General features: G+C 40.1%; 1 protein-coding gene and 1 long non-coding RNA gene across 4 annotated transcripts in view; one reads left to right on the top strand and one right to left on the bottom strand.

Moving 5' to 3' along the window:
* The window catches only part of LOC110521697 (BMP/retinoic acid-inducible neural-specific protein 3), a 105,227-nt gene that overhangs the window by 74,784 nt on the left and 7,487 nt on the right, over nucleotides 1-22,956 (top strand). The window contains exon 8 of one of the 3 annotated variants that reach the window (XM_090231873.1): nucleotides 481-1,862. The exons of the other annotated variants lie outside the window; for them this stretch is intronic. Within the exon in view, the coding sequence (XP_090087999.1) occupies nucleotides 481-580 (100 nt within the window). The 3' untranslated portion in view covers nucleotides 581-1,862. Of the gene's footprint in view, nucleotides 1-480; nucleotides 1,863-22,956 lie in introns of those variants that run through there. 3 annotated transcript variants of the gene reach the window in all.
* LOC149983983 (uncharacterized) lies at nucleotides 7,861-21,488 on the bottom strand. The gene is made up of 3 exons (XR_016495210.1): nucleotides 20,799-21,488; nucleotides 14,482-14,567; nucleotides 7,861-8,823 (listed from the first exon to the last, which is right to left on the bottom strand). It is a non-coding gene; the product is annotated as an uncharacterized LOC149983983 (long non-coding RNA).

Genomic DNA, 22,956 nt, shown 5'->3' with positions numbered 1-22,956 from the left:
AAGGTCTACAGCAGTTGTATTCGGGGCATGTGACTAATACAATTTGATTTGATTTAAACTTCAAAATTCAAAAAGGCACTCGCACATCTGAGCAATCATTTTTGGAGGTGCATGGCAACAGATGAACAAGATGAAGGAAAAAGGAAACCGCGCACAGTGTGCAGTTTCCTTTTTTCTTTGATTTGAATTAGACTGAAATATGTCCTTTGGTCTGAGTCCAAATGTGAGATTTTTGGTTCCAACCGCCATGTCTTTGTGAAACGCAGAGCAGGTGAACGGATTATCTCTGTATGTGTGGTTCCCACCGTGATGCATGGATCATGAGGTGCGATGATGTGGTGGTGCTTTGCTTGTGACACTGTTGGTGATATATTTAGAATTCAAGTTAAGGTTAACCAGAATGGCTACCACAGCATTCTGCAGCGATACGCCATCCCATCTGGTTTGCACTTAGTGGGACTATCATTTGTTTTCCAACAGGACAATGACCCAACACACCCCCAGGCTGTGTAAGGGCTATTTGACCAAGAAGGAGAGTAATGGAGTGCCGCATCAGATGGCCTGGCCTCAACCCAATTGAGATGGTTTGGGATGACTTGGACTGCAGAGTGAAGGAAAAGCAGCCAACAAGTGCCCAGCATGTGAGAACTCCGTCAAGACTGTTGGAAAAGCATTCCAGGTGAAGCTGGTTGAGAGAATAATAAGAGTGTGAAAGGTGTCAAGGCAAAAATACTTTTGGTTACATATGTGTTATTTCATAGTTTTGATGTCTTCACTATTATTCTAAAATGTAGAAAATAGTAAAGTAAAGAAAAATCCTTGAATGAGTATTTGTCCAAATCTTTGAAGTCTTTGCAAGCAAAAGGATCTTTCTTCATGATCTGAAAATTGAAAACTATTCTTCTGTTGCTGAATCCTCATTGTTCACGTTCAACATTTCAAAAGGATCAGTGTTAAATTAGATAGAGCACAGTAGTTGTAAAATAATATCTTCAACTTGTAAAAAAGCACAGATTGTACAGTATAAGCTACATTGTCTATGTGTGTGTGTGTGTGTGTGTGTGTGTGTGTGTGTGTGTGTGTGTGTGTGTGTGTGTGTGTGTGTGTGTGTGTGTGTGTGTGTGTGTGTGTGTGTGTGTGTGTGTGTGTGTGTGTGTGTGTGAGAGAGAGTGAGTTAGTGTCTTAGAATCCCTGTAGCTGGTTCCTCCTCTCTGATTTCACATTTCCCCAGCACTCAGTGAGGTGGCTGACAGATACATATACACACACAACGACCTGGGTTCAAATACTATTTCAGGTATTTCAATTACTTTTCAATACATTTGAAAACAAGTATTAAGATGAGCTTAATTTGAAAGAAAAGTAGTTGAATATTGGAATGTTTTTCAAAATACAATGTGTAAAGTATTGGCATGTGTTTACAATTACTTCAAATACATATCGTTGGAAATATTTTAAAGACAGTATTTTCAAATAAATATTTGGTATACACTACTGTTCAAAAGTTTGGGGTCACTTAGAAATGTCCTTGTTTTTGAAAGAAGAGCTCATTTTTGGTCCATTAATAATAACATCAAATTGATGAGAAGTACAGTGTAGACATTGTTAATGTTGTAAATGACTATTGGAGCTAGAAACGTCTGATTTGTAATAGAATATCTACATAGGCGTACACAGGCCCATTTTCAGCAACAATCACTCCTGTGTTACAATGGCACGTTGTGTTATCTAATCCAAGTTTATCATTTTAAAATGCTAATTGATCATTAAAAAAACGTTTACAATTATGTTAGCACAGCTGAAAACTGTTGTCCTGATTTTAAAGAAGCAATTAAACTGGCATTTAGACTAGTTGAGTATCTGGAGCATCAGCATTTGTGGGTTTAATTACAGGCTCAAAACAAATAACTTTCTTCTGAAACGTGTCAGTCTACTCTTGTTCTGAGAAATGAAGGCTATTCCATGCGAGAAATTGCCAAGAAACTGAAGATCTCATACAACGCTGTGTACTACTCCCTTCACAGAACAGCGCAAAACTGTCTCTAACCAGAATAGAAAGAGTGGGAGGCCCCAGTACACAACTGATCAAGAAAACACGTATGTTAGAGTGTCTAGCTTCATTATTAAAGACTATCCGCAAAACACCAGTCTCAACATCAACAGTGAAGAGGCAACTCCGGGATACCGGCCTTCTAAGCAGAGTTCCTCTGCCTCTGTGTTCTTTTGCCCATCTTAATCTTTTCTTTTTATTGGCCAGTCTGAGATGGCTTTTCCTTTGCAACTCTGCCTAGAAGGCCAGCGTCCCGGAGTCTCCTCTTCACTGTTGACGTAAGAAAGAGACAAGTTTTGTTATGGTGGGGGGAAGCGGTGACTGGCTTTCAAAAGTTGGTTCTGTACAACGTGACCGGTCCGGAGTAGGCTACTAAGTGACTGAGAGTGAAGAGCAGAATAATCCTAACATTGATTTAAGAACAGTCCCCTTGGTCTTGATAAGCAGCATGAAACTGTGCTGAAATACACGGGTAGGCTATTGCTTCAAATCCTATTATAACAATTGAATGACTTTGGGTGTTCCAGTAAGCAACAATTTGTTGCTTTCATTTGTTGCTTTCACTCCAGCACAGAGAAGAGAAAGGAGCCTTAAATAATTAATTAATAAAGCGGTTGAATTCACAAAAGCATTTGACAGTTTTTAATGTTGGCCATCAACCAAAAACACAGCATCTACCATGGTAAAAAAAAAAACTATTTCAAAATGTATGTGTTTATTAGGCTACTGTGCAGTCTGAAAAGTACACATAGCCTACAGTGCATACTGTAGTAAACATGGGAAAGTGCCTAATTCTTTACCTAGGGGAGAGCAGGCCAGACTTTCTCATTGACCTCAATAACTCATTAACTCGGTCTTTAATGCTTTTTCGGGTTGCATCAGTCATGGACAGAAACTTCGGAGACACAGTATTAATGATGAACACCCGAAGGTTCACTGGTAAGCCACAGTTGCTTCTGGATCCATCCTAGTTGGTATTCTGTGTCCTCTCGTATCTCTTTTTGGTTACACATCCTTGGAATAGCGGAACAGCATAAATGTCTAGACAGCCTCTGCTGTGCCTGGTGAGCAGTTCATTAAGTTCTGTTGTCAGAAGAGCAATGGAAATGTTAGGGTGAACTGACTAGTCTCAACACTAGTGCGACTTATGTCGCCTACGGTAGACCTACATTATATCTAAAATTATTTTTTAATCTCTACATGTACAGTGGGGCAAAAAAGTATTTAGTCAGCCACCAATTGTGCAAGTTCTCCCACTTCAAAAGATGAGAGAGGCCTGTAATTTTCATCATAGGTACACTTCAACTATGACAGACAAAATGAGAAAAAGAAATCCAGGAAATCACATTGTATGATTTTTTATGAATTTATTTGCAAATTATCGTGGAAAATAAGTATTTGGTCAATAACCAAAGTTTATCTCAATACTTTGTTATATACCCTTTGTTGGCAATGACAGAGGTCAAACATTTTCTGTAAGTCTTCACAAGGTTTTCACACACTGTTGCTGGTATTTTGGTCCATTCCTCCATGCAGATCTCCTCTAGAGCAGTGATGTTTTGGGGCTGTTGCTGGGCAACACGGACTTTCAACTCCCTCCAAAGATTTTCTATGGGGTTGAGATCTGGAGACTGGCTAAGCCACTCCAGGATCTTGAAATGCTTCTTACGAAGCCACTCCTTCGTTGCCCGGGCAGTGTGTTTGGGATCATTGTCATGCTGAAACACCCAGCCACCTTTCATCTTCAATACCCTTGCTGATGGAAGGATGTTTTCACTCAAAATCTCACGATACATGGCCCCATTCATTCTTTCCTTTACACGGATCAGTCGTCCTGGTCCCTTTGCAGAAAAACAGCCCCAAAGCATGATGTTTCCACCCCCATGCTTCACAGTAGGTTTGGTGTTCTTTGGATGCAACTCAGCATTCTTTGTCCTCCAAACACGACGAGTTGAGTTTTTACCAAAAAGTTAAAAAGTTTCATCTGACAATATGACATTCTCCCAATCTTCTTCTGGATCATCCAAATGCTCTCTAGCAAACTTCAGACGGTACTGGACATGTACTGGCTTAAGCAGGGGGACACGTCTGGCACTGCAGGATTTGAGTCCCTGGCGGCGTAGTGTGTTACTGATGGTAGGCTTTGTTACTTTGGTCCCAGCTCTCTGCAGGTCATTCACTAGGTCCCCCCGTGTGGTTCTGGGATTTTTGTGATCATTTTGACCCCACGGGGTGAGATCTTGCGTGGAGCCCCAGATCGAGGGAGATTATCAGTGGTCTTGTATGTCTTCCATTTCCTAATAATTGCTCCCACAGTTGATTTCTTCAAACCAAGCTGCGTACCTATTGCAGATTCAGTCTTCCCAGCCTGGTGCAGGTCTACAATTTTGTTTCTGGTGTCCTTTGACAGCTCTTTGGTCTTGGCCATAGTGGAGTTTGGAGTGTGACTGTTTGAGGTTGTGGAAAGGTGTCTTTTATACTGATAACAAGTTCAAACACGTGCCACTAATACAGGTAACAGGTGGAGGACAGAGGAGCCTCTTAAATAAGAAGTTACAGGTCTGTGAGAGCCAGAAATCTTGCTTGTTTGTAAGTGACCAAATACTTATTTTCCACCATAATTTGCAAATAAAGTCATTAAAAATCCTACAATGTGATTTTCTGGATTTTCTTTCCTCATTTTGTCTGTCATAGTTGAAGTGAACCTATGCTGAAAATTACAGGCCTCTCTCATCTTTTTAAGTGGGAGACCCTGCACAATTGGTGGCTGCCTAAATACTTTTTTGCCCCACTGTAGGTCTCCTGATTTTAAACCCTATCAAACTTGTTTGGCATCAACTGAAAACATTAATCTGTAACTCTGCAAGGCCTACAAGCAAAGATTAACTGGTGATGGCCATCAAGATGTTTTAAATTGGCGATACAATAATGCAACAAATACATTGATAATCTCCACAAGGTTTTACCGTGGTCATTGAGCTGGGGGGAAGTGCAACTAAATGGTAGTTGAAATAAACATATACATTGCAAGTTTGGGGGAATATCACACCTACAGTAGCCGGGCTATTGAATTATAATTCTGTAAATAAATCAATATATGAAGAGTCTATTGTCCTGCTAATAGCCCATCATGTAAACATTGTTTGCATGATGTGCCACACCTGCTAAAGTACACTTGTGAAAAAAAAGTGTTTGTAAACATTTTTTCAAAATGCCTCCAGCTGTCCATCATTACTGTAAATAAACTCACAGCATCTAAAAAAAAATGCACATTATGCTTGTTTACATTCTTCATTGTTACAAATGACTGAACACACAACAGGAGCAGATCATTTTTCGTAACGGCAAATCTGGTATGTGAGAATATCTAAGGGGCTTTTATATAATAATGCATGGTTAATTACAGTATAACAATAATAATCGTTGGATAACAGATCGGCTCTCGGGATCTCATTAAGAGGCGGCTTCTATCTTCAATAATAATAATTCATTCAGAAGGTTAACCCTCCTGCTGTGTTCCGGTCGAATTGGCCGATTTACAAGTTCTCTCTGAAAAATGTAGTCATTTAATCGGATTGTCATAATGTTCCATGACTTTGTCCACATAGGGCATCTGAACACACAAAATACATTTGGATGATTTTCATAAAATTTGTGGTGTTTTATTTAACTTTTATACACCTGTGGTGTTCCCGGTCAAAAATGACCGGTCATAAGAAATTAATGGGTGAGACTACAATTGGTGTATAACATTTTGTTCAGGCACATGCCCATTCATCGGATGGACACACTTCCTCTCCCAGACCCTCACATTCACGTTTGAGCAAACACACACACACACACTTCACTCCCCTTGTTGGCTTCCATGGCAACCCCCATGGGAACCTTTCCCCAATAGAACCTTTCCCCCACGGGAACCACACCTGTTGGCATCCCCTCCCAGACCCTCACATGCATGTGTGTTTGAGCACATACATTCACACCTCACTCCCCTTCTTGGCTTCCATGGCAACTCCCACAGGAACCTTTCCCCAATAGAATCTTTCCCCCACAGGAACCACACTTGTTGGCATTCTCACAAAACAATCGCAACATTATTTCAATAATATATAGAACTTTTGTCACAGCTCTGGTATATAAAGCTTTTTTGAGGCCTTGCTCACAATTAATTCTATGGCAGCACAATAACCAAAAAATATACTGTATGTGAGGCTCTTGATCATATATTTGGTGATGAGGAGAAAGGCCAGGAAACTGACAGTGAAGATGCATTAGAGGAGGAAGTGTCAGAAGTTGAAGACAACACAGAATATGATCCAGACCAAGAGACAACCGATGTGGAACAATTCAGTGATGAGGAAGAGGGCCCTGCTGAGGTTGTTACATTCCAGTCAAAGAATGGGAATTGGTCCTGGTCTTCATCCCCACCTGAGAGAAGAGGTCGGATGTCGGCTGAAAATGTGATCAGGGTGACTGACCCCAGGGCCAACGAGACACCATATCCCGGGTTGATGACAAAATCTAGTCAATATATATATATATATATATATATATATATATATATATATATATATATATATATATATATATATATATATATATATATATATACACATGTATATATATATACACATGTATATATATATATATATACATACATATATATATATATATACACATGTATATATATATATATATATATATATACATACATATATATATATATATATATATATATATATATATATATATATATATATATATATATACTTTAAAAAAATTAAAATAAAAAATTCAAAACAAAAGTCCTTGTTAAACTTTGACACAAAGTAGTCTGATAAAGAGCACAATATGTTTAATCTGAGTATTTGTTATAGTCCATACATTGTGCTTTTTTTTTACTCAAAACGAGTTATATGAGCTCAAGTCAATGAGGCCTGCAGGCCATAAATACCAAATACAAGTTCAAAACGTGTAACGTACACAAGAACTTCAGTTGATAAACATTTCTAAAACAACATTAGGTGATATGTATTATGGATTTATAATCAGCTATAATGGAGCGGTCATTTAGGACTGGGAACACAGAATTAATTAACATGAAACGAATCCAACAGGAGGGTTAAACCCATAGGTTTTAAGCCTGCAGTAGGTTATAATTAGTGGAAAATTGCGTGTCAATTCATAAAGCCTGTGCCATGGAATCGGTACATCGAAAAGCTCTTCCCAACTATGTTCCAATCTATATGGCACAGATGTCAATGTTTTGTTTCTTAAATGAAACTGCTATATTTTTATTTATCACAATTCACTTTTTTTTTAAACGGGTATTTTAATGCAGGACCGACAGACAAGTTCCTTTTTTGTCTGAAACCAACTTTGTATGGCTTGTTTAAAAAATAATATTGGATATATTAATAAAGGGAAAAAGGCTATTGAAGATTTAAAAAAAAATACATAATTTTCAATAAAGCCAGTTTGTTATTTAGAATTATTTATTTCTGTTTTTAGAGGGAAAGAAACCAAAAGCCCACTGTGTCTATTTCAAAAATCTTCAGTCCACATGTCAAGTGACCTTGCCTCATTGTATTTACCCAAGTTCACTCAACTCCATGACCACCGACAGTTTTTCTTGCAGGACTCTAGTGCCAGAGGAGAGACTGACTCAAAACGTCTCCATTAAATGCCACAGATTAGAATACCGATAGAACAGCATTGTGAGTAGTGTGGTGCAATGACAGAATACCACCATCTACACTAATGGTTGCGGCATAAGCTCGTAACATTTAAAGAAAGAACCAATGTACTAATTCAAGGGTTTTTCTTTGTTTTATTATTTTTTACATTGTAGAATAGTGAAGACATCAAAATACATATGTGACCGACCTGCTCAAATCGGTCTTATGTAGCAAAATTAGAAATTAACTTTTTTACTTTGGATAAAAGTAGAGACTCAGAGCTACACAATGGTATATCACACAGCATTTGTATGGGAAAAACATCTTGCTTTAGAAGTTGAGAAACTTGTAAACTCACTTTTGAATGTACTAACAATAGCTGTCAAGCACCCAAGCCAGCTACTTCCAGACATCTAAGTGAGCGAGAACAGCTCAATGAACATTACTCGCCCTAGCAGAGCTGGTTAGGCTGTTATGTTTTCCAGAGCATTGGTGACTGCAACTGTGCTATCAGTTTGTCCGTTCGTAAATTCAGAGCATTTCGTGTTCAGAGCGCACACCGGACGTCCTGGCAGATGAGTAGAGTTGAGCCGAACTGTCTGACCTCACAACGGCAGTCAAGCACCCAAGCTAACTGGCTAATGTTGGCTAGCTTGCTAGCTACTTGAAGACACAATGAGAAAACACCCCACTCGCCCTAGCAGAACTGGTTATGCTGTTTTCATGTTATCGTTGGTGACTAACTCTTGTCACAAACCGGCTCGAAGTTTGTAACAAAAGGGAGACAGCGTAGAGATAAGGACTAAAATATATTTCTTAACTAAAGTAAACTAAATACAATTAACAATGATGTGTGTAGTCAGTAATTAGTAGAGTAAGTGAGTGTTTGCGTGCATAAATGTGATAATGAGGGGTGTTGAAAGGTGCCAAAGTAACCAACCAAAACGGCCACAAAAGTGCCACAACCAAAATCTATCAGTGTCTGCATGGAGACAGTCTCCCGCATGGGGAAGCGGTGTATTTATCCCGGGACACACCCGAGCCCAAGTGTGTCCCAATTCGCTGACGACCATCCCGGCTCCGCCCACTGACATCCTATTAAGGAAAACAAGAGCAAAGAGAAAGTCAGCAGACAGAGTGGGAGGGTCATCATCCCCCCATAAAACCGGGGACCAACAAGGACCCCGGAACACCATACCAGTCACACAAACAAAATACTACCCTGTATCCTAATAGAAGACCCCCCCTGCATCCCAAATGACCCAGCCTGCATCCTAAATCCATGAGGTGGGGTACGTGTTCACACATCCACTTTCCCCAGCCAACCTCATCCTCCCCAGACCTCAGCAACCTTTGCACACAGGAAGCAACCTTTAAGAGGAAAGAAGAAAACGAGACCAGAAGGGAACAGACAGAAGTGATAGAACAGGACAATACCAAACAAAATAACTGGTCAGTCACATGGACATTCAGGAACAGGGCGCACGAGAGAGCGTCAGCAACAACATTATCAGTCCCATCCGGTTTACTGACCAAGATACATGGAGAAGCCCAACTGGAGAAAGGAGGCTCTGCTATATCACTCTTCAGCATGTACCTGACCTCAACATACAGACAACTCAGTTTCTCTGAAGAAACTATATAGAACCAAATGGGTTCAGCATCTCCAACGTCAATATCGTGTTCTATTAAGTTTGTACATGTAGGTGTATCAGCAAACAAATGAGGAAATCTCAGAATCAGACCGACCATCTCTTCCCGCCCATCAACAGGTAGATAAGCGAGAAGGCTGTCTAAAATATCCAGCGTCTCTGAATTTTTCAATCTACTCTGCAGTATGCAATCGTCGGGACCAGGAACATATTCCTCCCCATGCACGGACCTGGCATGACAAGAACCCTGCGAAATAACGGTATCGGCCAAAAGAACAGGTTTTACCGTCCTATAGGGTTTTAACAGATTTACATGGCACAGATGGTGTGCTTTTCTCCGTTCTGCAGTGGCAACTAGATAGTTTTGCTTAGTGCACACAACCGTATATGGACCTTGAAAGTTTGCTTGAAAAGAAAGAACCAACAATTGACAGCAGAGCAAGAACCTGGTCACTGGACTAAAGTGACGAGGCTCAGTTCGCCAATCAAATATGCCCCGCTTGATAGGCGCTAGACAAATTGTGTTTAATATGGAGCTGTTGGAGAACCTGACCAAACAGATGAGGTGAAATTAGATTCTTGATCACTCTGAATGACCATAGGGATTCCAAACAGTGAGATCAACTGAGTCAAAACTTTTAGCACATACTTAGTGGTGATAGACCGGAAAGGATAGGCAGCAGGAAACCTAGTGGTCTGACACATCACAGAGAACAGGTAACTAATACCCTTTTTAGAACGAGGCAGAGGACCAACACAGTCAATAATCAGATACTCAAAAGGTTGGCTGAGTACAGGAAAAGGAAACAGTGGTACCGACTTAATAGCTTGATTAGGTTTACCAAATAATTGAAAGGTGTGACAAGTTAATGAACTCAGAAATATCCCTCTTTAACCTAGGCCAAAAGAAATGTCTTAATATGCGATTGTCAGGCTTCCTCCCACCCATATGTCCAGCAACGTCGTTGTGGGAAGTTGTCAACACCAACTCACAAAGCTTAACTGGTACAACAACCTGACTAATAGCCTCCCCCACAAAACAATTACCATGAGACACTGACTTCCTCATCAGGACATCCTCTTAGAGAAAATAGCCATGGGTGACATCTCCCAACTGTTCCACAGGCACAATTAGGTCACTCAACTCGTCTAATGTGGGGTCAGCCCATTGCTCCGGGGTACAGATAATGGGATAACAGGGAAAGTAGTGACAGATTTCTTTGCCATTCTTGTTAGCCGGCGTAGTGACTAGGTCGCCATGGCTCAGAACGCGTCACCGCACACGCAGAGATCACATCTGGGAAAACTGTGCGCACTCTCATCAGGAATCCCTACAAATGACGGCTTAGCAGAAACCACTAGAGATGGGAACACGACAGGCAGACAGGCTCACCAGCCAAGTTACTCCCAAGGATAACGTCGATACCGTCAATAGGCAACGATGGACGCACCCCCACAACAACCTCACTTGTCACCAGTCCACAATTCAACATCAGTTTATGCAATGGAACTGACAGTGTTCAAACCTAATCCCTTAATTAGAACACTACTCCCCGAATCAGGCTCAGCAAAGAAGGGTAACAGACTCAAATGATTCAGAGGCATCTGTGTCTCTCAGGATCTTCACTGGCACTAGGTCCTTACTTCCTAACATAGACACAAACCATCTGTAATGAAAGGTAAATAGTCTGGATCAATATGGATTTTCACATGCACCTCGGCATGAGACAATGTGTCAGGAGTAAACTGATGTGGAACAGGTGCTGCTAACGCTGTAGGCTTAGATTAAACATAAGCGCAAGTACTGCATTTACCCCTAGCGCTGAGAACCGGACATTCATTTTCCCCAATGACCTGAACCTTGACAGTGACACTCTTGACCAAAGGCAGCTTTACCACAGAAATCAGGCTCAACCCTAGTTGAATGAAACTCTGTCCGTGAACTAGAGTATCTCGGTGAGCCAGGCCCAAATCTCTCTGAACGCCCCCACTCACTCTGAATACGGGGCTCTGCAAAGACACTTGAGACAAAACATACTCGTCTGCCAAAACCGCAGCATCAGCAACAGTCTTTACTTTTTGTTCGTTAATGTATGTGGCTATATGATCAGGGATTTTGTCCTTAAATTGCTCTAGCATAATCCAATCACATAGCCCTTGGAAGTCATAACTGCAGAGGCGGAACACCAGCGATTAAACTGTGAAGATCTTGCTTTTTAAAGTTCTAAATTGTTGGCAGTAAGCCTCAGGAACCAATTCGTAAATCTGTAATTCAGCAATTTTAACCTTATCATAGCTGACACTGTCGGCTACACCTAGAGCTGAATATGCTTCCTGCGCTTTAGCAGTCACACACTGCAACATTTAAATTGTGGTCAGAATCAGGCCAACTCCTAGCTTCAGCAACCGGCTCAAACAACGAAAATAATGTACATTTAGGCAACAACCGTAAGTTCCCAACAATATAAAATGTGTCCGGAGCACGACCGAAAGAGGAGCGACCCCTAAGTAAATTTGTCACCTTCCCAGAGCAAACTCTCACCCTGAGATTGTTCCTTCCCTAACCAACTCTAAACGCTCTTTTTGCAGCTTGATTTTAGCACACTTCAAATCCTGTTTAAATTCCAATTACTTTTCATACTTTACCCTATCATGCTCTAGCTTCTCACGATCATGCTCTAGCTGTAACAGAAGCAGGTTCTTACTGCTGTTCAAAAATAAGACTACTAGTGCTTACAGATGGAGCAGCTATTGTAATGAAATGGTGAGACGGCGAGTCCTCAGCAGAGGCTGCCCCAGTGGTAACTTCAAGAATATCACTCCATCAGATTGGCCTTCAATATCAACCTAATATCATTTTTTGACATTTATCACTAATTTCAACCTTGTAGTGTTCCGCAATCTTCAACAGCTGTTCTTTAGTACATAATTCTAACAGTTCCTCTGATGGAAAGCGAATTAGCTCGTCTACATAAGACGCCATAGTCACAAGAAATACAAAAAAAATCTTGCTCTTCCCCTCTGCTGAGCACACCAGACCGGACCACAAGAGAAATGACAATCACACTGGGCACCACAGAAGAGAGGAGTTATATATATGGAGCTTCCCTAAACCTACAATAACTCAACCCTAGTCTTCGTGCGTATTTGCGATGGGTAGTTAGTTACACACTGTAGACCGCTGACAAGAAAAACAAAAACCAGCATGCTGGCAGATACCCCCAAGCCATGGGATGTGCCCCCCGAGACAACTGCCACGGACACCACACAAAAATAACAAACAAAATAACCATGCCCAACGTATTCCAAAGTGAAACACGTCACTAAGCCTAACAGGGAAAATAGAAAGGCTATAGCTCCGGGTAGCAAGTGTCACTACCCTACAAAAATCTCCCACTGAGGTACACAGCCAATTGTACTCACCTCAGACCAATGTCCCAACAGTGAGTAGAGCAAGAGTTTCCAGGCTGGGCAGGGGCCTGGAAACTAACCAATGTTCCATCTCCAACCGCAGTGGCAAGTTTACCAAACAAACAAAGGCAACCAACACTGGGCCTACCAAATATTACAACTCAAAAGCAGTAACAAAAGTTATAAACAAAGCACCTACACCTTCAGTTCTCAAACATTAACTCCACATTTTCCCCCAAACACATACTAGTAAACTCAACGACACTAATATTAGTCCTTCATAATGCAACAAAGTGCTATATGCCAAAATGTATTTTAAGGAAAACAAGAGCAAAGAGAAAGAATTCGGCAGACAGAGAGGGAGGGTTGCCACAGTGTGCTGCTGGCAACAATTTAGTATCCGGCCATATTCAACGGGTGTTGAGCGTTCTTAAATTCATCAGTTATTCTGCGCTCTCTGGCACACTCAGATGAGAGTGCTCTGAAATCGGAGTAGATGGCCAGACTGAATTTACAAACGCACTGGAAATGGTTATTTGCATAGTGGAGTCTTTTTTAAAGACATGTAGCTAGCTAGCTTAACATTGAAGCATAATCCCAACTCATGACTTTACTACCCTGCATGAATCTGCAGGTAGCTATCCAACCAGATTCAATGTGAGCTAGCTAACATTAAGCTATAGCTAGCTAAGCAAATGGTTCTGAGATATGAATAATGTCATACATGTAACATTAGCTAGCGAGCCAGTCAGCTAACATTAGCTAGCTAGCTAGCTAGGTAAACAATGAGCCATAATCACAACTCATGATGTTACTACTGTGCATGAATCTGCAGGTAGCTAACCAACCAGGATTAATGTTAGCTAACTAACGTTAGGCTATAGCTAGCAAAGCAAATGTCTCTTTCAAAATTAAAAACATGTAATATCTGAAAATGTATCTAGCTAGACTATCTTACCCACATACATCATTCATGGTAGGACGCGTCTCCTGTCGGTGCCATGGTTGCCCTTAGTTTGAAGATGTAAGAAAGGTGTTTTCTCCATCGCCTTAGCTATCATACTCGAATTCCACTGATTTCAAAACTCAGTCCTCCAGAAAGTGGACATATTTAATACACAATACATAAAAATAGGGTCCAATTCTGGGTTCATTTTTTCCATCCTAAATCCTGAAATATTGCCGCATGTCTTCTGGTATCTCAACCCCAATAATTTTTTTACAGGGTGTCTTCAAATCTCAAATTTGGACTCACCAGTCTAATGTCCATTGCTTGTGTTTCTTGGCCCTAGCAAGTCTCTTCTTATTATTGGTGGTTTCTTTGCAGCAATTTGACTATGAAGGCCTGATTCACACAGTCTCCTCTGAACAGTTGATGTTGAGATGTATCTTTTACTTGAACTCTGTGAAGCATATATTTGGGCTGCAATTTCTGAGGCTGGTAACTTATCCTCTGCAGCAGAGGTAACTCTGAGTCTTCCTTTTCTATGGCGGCCCTCATAAGAGTCAGTTTCATCATAGCGCTTGATGGTTTCTGCGACTGCACTTGAAGAAACTTTAAAAGTTCTTGACATTTTCTAGATTGACTGACCTTCATGTAATGATGGACTGTTCTTCCTCTTTGCATATTTGATGCTGAAAGACAAATTTAAGATAAAAAAATATTTTAAAATTATTAGATGAGGCTTACCCAGTTGAGATGGTTTGGGATGATTTGGACCACAGAGTGAAGGAAAAGCGGCCACGTGCTCAGCATATTTGGGAACTCCTTCATGACTGTTGGAAAAACATTCCAGGTGAAGCTGGTTGAGAGGATGCCAAGTGTGGCAAAGCTGTCATTAAGGAAAATGGTGGCTACTTTGAAGAATCTCAAATATATTGTAATTTAACACTTTTTGGGTTATCACATGATTCCATATGTGACCCGATTCAGGAAACTAGGCATATGTCGTGGGTCACTACTTCACAGGAGAGCCGTTTGAACGTTAACCTTTTGTAAATCAAAATAGTTTTTTTGGGCAGAAATGCCTTATCGAACATGTGACCTTCATGTGCGTTAATAACAAACTTGTCTGGCAATGGAAATACGAATAAAATTGTTAAATTACGAGCCTAGTTAATTTAGCCAAAGAAAAAGACAGAATCCTTCCCGCTAGCCATGATTGGATGAGACAATGAGTGGGCTGGACATGCCGAAAGATGAGCTTGGATTGGTCTGCCATATAGCACGCTTTTGTCTATTTGAGCTGGTCAGCATGTCTACGTAATCATGTCTAACGTGTCTTTTTTTATTAAGTGCTATTGGGCCCCTGCTATGACATCATATGTTTGGGGATTGTCCATCTTTATCCCCTTTTTTGTTCCCCATTTTCAACACTTTATGCAGCATCTGCGTTCGACCAATTGACCACAACCCATACACCGTCATATTTGGAATAACCCCAGGGAACAATGTCACAAATAATCTATCAGACATGATAGCATTCACATTCACATCTCTGTTAGTCTGCTGACTCATCCTTTTTAATAGAAATCTGCTTCCCCAACCTCCCATTCACGATGGGTGAGAGACGTTTTCTCTCTCCTTAAATTAGAGAAAATTAGGTTCACCACCCAAGGCACTACTGAAAAAAGTAAAAGGTGTGGCAGCCTTTCACATCACATGTAATGAGATCCACATCTCTGGCTATTGAGTGACTGTAGATATTCAAGGTCAGGCACCTACAGGTGTAGGACTACACAAAAACTATGAGTGAATAACATAAATACACTTTCTACACAGCTATTTGTGAGCTTGAGGATAGGAAAAAAAAGTATGATTGTGTATATACTGTATCATGTATAATATGTATGACTAGTTGTATATTATGTATTGTCTGCAGTGGGACCTCAGGTATTGTCTTTTATGGTTCTAAATCCATCAGTCTATGCTAACTATTAGTATTATCTGTTTTTTATTTATTTAGTATTTTCTATATTTACCAGAAGTGCAATGACACAAGGATTTTAACTGGGGGAAAAATATGAAATCGCGAAGGACCAAGATTAATTTAAGTTCATCCCACCCTCCAGAGTAGGAGAGGTGTGTATTATTTGTAATAAAAAAAAAAGGACAATTGTTCAACACGTGAAAAATCTGTTGATGTGCCCTTGAGCAAGGTACATAAGCCTAATTGCTCCTGAAAGTTGCTCTGGATAAGATTGTATGCTAAGTGACGTGAAAGTAAAACATCCAGTCTATCTAAGAAATCCACTTGAGTATCCCCTTTGTGCCTGAATACACTCTGGTGTTTTGTGAATGTCCCAGTCGGAAATGGCTGCCTCATGTCCCCATGTTCATGTTCAGACCTACACACTGTTAATAGGTGAGGGGAGATAAATTATGTACAGTACTCTGCATACTGCTTTGACAGTTCTGCACTGGTGTTTTCTGTTTCTTATGTTCAAAATAGTTCAAAGGCAATCAATCAGAACATTGGATAGCTGCTCCAATTTCACCAACCCGCTTGTCGGGTAAAACTGCTGTGCTTGTAATTTTTTTCTCTTCATTTTCTTCTAAATGTGTTTTAGAAATTGTTTCACTTGGCAAAATCAGCACGTATTTCTTTGTTAACAATCATAGAGAACTGATTAATTAATAGGAAACTATTTCATACATTAGATATACTGTGAAAGCCTTTATTTTAATGGTGTGTCCTGTTTACTTGTCCTAGTTTATGGAGAATGTATTTTCTTCATACATGAAGAGAAAACGGTAGTTAGATTGATACTCTATAAATAAATAAAAGGGTTGTGACATGGCCATTTGATTCTCATAAGCTGTGAAAATACTGTCACAGAAAACTAGGTCTCCTAGTATTACTGCTATTGTGGCTGTAACACAGAAGTGATCTTGTTCAAGTCTGACATATTTGTCTGAATGGGTTTCAGTATAACAATACAAGCTGCTTCCTGCCCCTTCCATTTCCATTCTAGGTTTTCTTCTCAACCTATTGTTGATTCCCCCCTATTGTTTCATGGAGGCAATTTATGAAGTAAATCCAGTTAGTCACAGAGAATTGTGTGACAGAGCAGAGACAAAGTAACATTTCCGGTCTCTGGCATTAGGTGTTTGTGTAAAGCGCTGACAGACCGACAGCTACATGTAACACCTCTTCAGTTGCCACCCACCTCCTCTCTCACCTCATCTCTCTTGGCAACACTACCCATGTGGGTGACAACACCAGGCCCAGTAGAAAAAAATTGAATCAAATATTTTTTATTTATTTTCTGTATACCAGGGAGCTAGTTTCTAATGACAAATGTTTTTAGTTTTTAGGGGTGCAACTGCATCTAGGGTATTGCGCAAGGTTAAATTGAGTTCCTCGGGTAGGTGGTTAACTGATTTTTGTCCTCTGATGTCCTTGGGTAGGCAGAGGGAGTCTGGAAGGGCATCGAGGAATCTTTGGGTTGTCTGAGAATTTATAGCACAACTTTTGATGCTCCTTGGTTGGGGTCTGAGCAGATTATTTGTTGCGATTGCAAACGTAATAAAATGGTGGTCCGATAGTCCAGGATTATGAGGAAAAACATTAAGATCCACAACATTTATTTCATGGGACAAAACTAGGTCCAGAGTATGACCTTGGCAGTGAGTAGGTCCTTAGACATGTTGGACAAAATCCACTGAGTCGATGATTGCTCCGAAAGCCTTTGGCAGTGGGTCTGTGGACTTTTCCATGTGAATATTAAAGTCACCAAAAATGTGAATATTATCTGCTATGACTAGGACAAGGTCCGATAGGAATTCAGGGAACTCAATGAGGAACGCTGTATATGGCCCAGGAGGCCTGTAAACAGTAGCTATAAAAAGTGATTGAGTAGGCTGCATAGATTTCATGACTAGAAGCTCAAAAGACGAAAACGTTGATTTGTTTTGTAAATTGAAATTTGCTATCGTAAATGTTAGCAACACCTCCACCTTTGCGGGATACGTGGGGGATATGGTCACTAGTGTCACCAGGAGGTGAGGCCTCATTTAACACAATAAATTAATCAGGCTTGAGCCATGTTTCAGTCAGGCCATTCACATCAAGATTATGATCAGTGATTAGTTCATTGACTATAACTGCCTTGGAAGTGAGCGATCTAACATTAATTATGGCTAGGAGTCCCCCAAAGGGGACACCCCTCCCATTCAGCTGAAAAGGTTGGGAAATTCAAAAAATATTCTTTAGAAATATTTAACTTTAACACATTATTAAGTAGCCCTACTTTGAGATGTGAGGCATCACAATCTCTTTCAATCATGTCAGGAGTGGAGGAGGTCTTTATTCTAGTGAGATTGCTAAGGCGAACACCGCCATGTTTAGTTTTGCCCAACCTAGGTCGAGGCACAAACACGATCTCAATGGGGATATATGAAGCTGAACTTTAAAATATATTTTTTATTTTCTACTTTTCCACTCTCATATATTTTCATGAGTTACATATGCAGTACCAGTCAAAAGTTTGGACACACCTACTCATTCAAGGGCTTTTCTTTATTTTTACTATTTTCTACATTGTCGAAATAATAGTGAAGACATCAAAACTTTCAAAGTAATGATGGACTGTTGTTTCTCTTTGCTTATTTGAGCTGCTCTTGCCATAATATGGACTTGGTGTTTTACCAAATAGGGCTAGCTTCTGTATACCACCCCTACTTTGTCACAACACAACTGACTGGCTCAAACGCATTTAGAAGGAAAGAAATTCCACAAATTAAATTTTAATAAAAGGTACACCTGTTAATAATTTAAATGCATTCCAGGTGACCACCTCATGAAGCTGGTTGAAAGAATGCCAAGAGTGTGCAAAGCTGTCATCAAGCTGAATGGTGGCTACTTTGAAGAATCTCAAATATAAAATATATATTTTGATTTGTTTAACACTTTTTTGGTTACTACATAATTACAGTGTCTTGCAAAAGTATTCATCCCCCTTTGCATTTTCTTATTTTGTTGCATTACAACCTGTAATTTAAATGTATTTTTATTTTTATTCCATGTAATGGACATACAGAAAAAAGTTCAAATTGGTGAAGTGAAATTAAAAAATCACCTTGTTTCAAAAATGTCTAAAGAATGTAAAACTGAAAAGTGGTGTGTGCATATGTATTCACCCCCTTTGCTATGAAGCCCCTAAATAAGATCTGGTGCAACCAATTACCTTCAGAAGTCACATAATTAGTTCACCTGGGTGCAATCTGTGTGTCACATGATCTGTCACATGATCTCAGTATATATACAGTACACCTGTTCTGAAAGGCCCCAGAGTCAGCAACACCACTAAACAAGGGGCATCACCAAGCAAGTGGCACCATGAAGACCAAGGAGCTCTCCAAACAGGTCAGGGACAAAGTTGTGGAGAAGTACAGAACAGGATTGGGTTATAAAGAAATATCAGAAACTTTGAACATCCCACGGAGCACCATTAAATCCAATATTAAAAATTTTAAAGAATATGGCTCCACAACAAACCTGCCAAGAGAGGGCCGTCCAACAAAACTCATGGACCAGGCAAGGTGGTCATTTATCAGAGCGGCAACAAAGATAAAGCTGAAGGAGCTGCAAAGCTCCACAGCGGAGATGGGAGTATCTGTCCATAGGACCACTTTAAGCTGTACAATCCACAGAGCTGGGCTTTACAGAAGAGTAACCAGAAAAAAGCCATTGCTTAAAGAAGAAAATAAGCAAACGCGTTTGGGGTTCGCAAAAAGGCATGTGGGACTCCCCAAACATATGGAAGAAGGTACTCTGGTCAGATGAGACTGAAATTGAGCTTTTTGATAATCGAGGAAAATGCTATGTCTGGCACAAACCCATCACCTTGAACACCATACCCACAGTGAAGCATGGTGGTGGCAGCATCATGCTATGGGGATTTTTCATGGTCAGAATTGAAGTAATGATGGATGGCGCTAAATACAGAAAAAATCTTGAGGGAAACCTGTTTGTCTTGCAAAGATTTGAGACTGGGACCGAGGATCACCTTCCAGCAGGACACTAACCCTAATCATGCTGCTAAAGCCATACTCAAGTGGTTTAAGGGAAAACATTTAAATGTATTGAATGACCTACTCAAAGCCCAGACCTCAATCCAATTGAGAATCTGTGGTATGACTTAAAGATTGCTGTACACCAGCAGAACCCATCCAACTTGAATGAACTGGAGCAGTTTTGCCCTGAAGAATGGGCAAAAATCCCAGTGGCTAGAAGTGCCAAGCTTATAGAGACATACACCAAGAGACTTGCAGCTGTAGTTGCTGCAAAAGGTGGCCCCAAAAATCTACTTTAACTTCTTGTGGCTGCAATCCCGTTAACGGAAGCGATTTGACAACAGCCAGTCAAAGTGTAGGGCGTCATTTTCAAAACATCAACAATCTCATAATTAACATTCCTCAAACATACATGTGTCTCATACCATTTTAAAGCTATTCTCGTTGTTAATCCCACCGACGTGTCTGATTTCAAATATGCTTTTCAGCAAAAGCACTACAAACAATTATGTTAGTTCTCCACCAAACCATAATAAACACAGCCATTTTCCAGCGAAATATAGATTTCACAAAAAGCAGAAATAGAGAAAATGAATCACTAACTTGGAACTATCTTCATCAGATGACACTCATAGGACATACACAATACATGCATGTTTTGTTTGATAAAGTTCATATTTATATAAAAAAAATCTGAGTTTACATTGGCCTATTAGATTCACTAGTTCCAAAAACATTAAAGTGATTTTGCATAGCCACATCGTTTCAACAGAAATACTCATCATACATGTGGATAATAATACAAGTTATACACATGGAATTATAGATATACCTCTCCTTAATGCAACCGCTGTGTCAGACCTTTAAAAAAAGTTTACGGAAAAAGCAACCCATGCAATTATCTGAGACAGAGCTCAGAACAGAAGCCAAATTAGCCGCCATTTTGGAGTCAACAGAAACCAGAAAATACATGATAAATGTTTCCTTACCTTTGATGAACTTCATCAGAATGCAGTCCTAGGAATCCCAGGTCCACAATAAATGCTTGATTTGTTCGAAAATGTCCGTTATTTATGTCCAATTAGTTACTTTGGTTAGCGCGTTTGGTAAACAATTCCAAAGTCACAAAGCGCGTCCACTTTAACTTGACAAAATGTCCAAAAGTTCCGTAACAGTCAGTAGAAACATGTCAAACGATGTCCTGAATCAATCTTTAGAATGTTGTTTACATATATCTTGAATAACATTCCACCCGGAGAATTAGAATGACTTCAGATGACCGGTGGAACGCAGGTCCTTCCCCTGTCAACGCGCATAGTGAAAGCATGGTCAAGTCGTGGCAGTGGTGACTATTTCCTGTCTCATTCGACCCCCCTTCACATTAGAGTCATCAGACAAAGTTCTATTGACTGTTGAAATCTAGTGTAAGGCGTAGGAAGTGAGAATTCATCCTTATCTCGCTGTAATTTCAAGGAGAGCTTGGTTGAAAATCTGCCACCCCCAGAAAAAATACAAACAGGAAGTGGAATTTCTCAGGGTTTTGCATGCAATATGAGATCTGTTATCCTGACAGACATAATTCAAAAAGTTTTAGAAACGTCAGAGTGTTTTCTATCCAATACTACTACTAATAATATGCATATATTAGTATCTGGGACTGAGGAGCTGGCCGTTTACAATCGGCACCTTTTCATCCAAGCTACTCAATACTGCCCCTGCAGCCATAAAAATGTAATTCCAGGTTGTAAGATAACAAAATAGAAAAGAATGCCAAGGGAGGTGAATACTTTCCCTTGGCATAGCCACATATGTGCTATTTCATCATTTGGATTTCTTCACAATTTTTAAAATAGGTATATTTAACCTTTATTAATACAGGTTTTTGTCATTGAGAACATCTATTTTTCAGGAGAGACCTGGTCCAGTAGCAGCAGTGGGAACAATGTTTCAGACAAAACAACTTACATACACTAATGCAACTTTAAACAAAACTACAGACACAAATACATTAAAACAATTACAGTTGAAGTCGGACGTTTCCATGCACTTAGGTTGGAGTCATGAAAACTAGTTTTTCAACCACTACACAAATTTCTTGTTAACAAACTATAGTTTTGAAAAGTCAGTTAGGACATCTACTTTGTGCATGACACAAGTAATATTTCCACAATTGTTTACAGACTGATTATTTCACTTATAATTCACTGAATCACAATTCCAGTGGGTCAGAAGTTTACATACACTTAGTTGACTGTGCCTTTAAACATCTTGGAAAATTCCAGAAAATTATGTCATGGTTTTAGGAGCTTCTGATAGGCTAATTGACATGATTTGAGTCAATGGGAGGTGTACCTGTGGATGTATTTCAAGGCCTACCTTCAAACTCAGTGCCTCTTTGCTTGACATCATGGGAAAATCAAAAGAAATCAGCCAATATCTAAGAAAAAAATTGTAGATCTCCACAAGCCTGGTTCATCCTTGGGAGCACTTTCCAAATGCCTGAAGGTACCACGTTCTCTGTACAAACAATAGTATGCAAGTATAAACACCATGGGACCATGAAGCTATCAAACCGGCTCAGAAAGGAGATGCGTTCTGTCTCCTAGAGATGAACGTACTTTGGTGTGAAAAAGTACAAATCAATCCTAGAACAACAGCAAGTGGCCTTGTGTAGATGCTGGAGGAAACAGGTACAAAAGTATCTATATCCACAGTAAAACGAGACCTATATCGACATAACCTGAAAGGCCACTCAGAAAGAAAGAAGCCACTGCTCCAACACCGCCATAAATAAACCAGACTACGGTTTGCAACTGCACATGGGGACAAAGATCGTACTTTTTGGAGAAATGTCCTCTAGTCTGAGGAAACAAAAATAGAACTGTTTGGCTATAATGACCATCGTTATGTTTGGAGGGAGAGGCTTGCAAGCCGAAGAACACCATCCCAACAGTGAAGCACGGGGGTGACAGCATCATGTTGTGGGGTGCTTTGCTGCAGGAGGGACTTGTGTACTTCACAAAATAGATGGCATCGTGAGGCTGGAAAATTATGTGGATATATTGAATCAACATCTCAAGACATCAGTCAGGAAGTTAAAGCTTGGTCGCAAATGGGTCTTCCAAATGGACAATGACCCAAAGCATA

This window comes from Oncorhynchus mykiss, chromosome 4 (genome assembly GCF_057628025.1).
Source record: "Oncorhynchus mykiss isolate SJ-2025 chromosome 4, ASM5762802v1, whole genome shotgun sequence".
In the NCBI taxonomy this organism is placed as follows: domain Eukaryota; kingdom Metazoa; phylum Chordata; class Actinopteri; order Salmoniformes; family Salmonidae; genus Oncorhynchus; species Oncorhynchus mykiss.
This window is presented reverse-complemented; position numbering and strand designations above follow the sequence as displayed.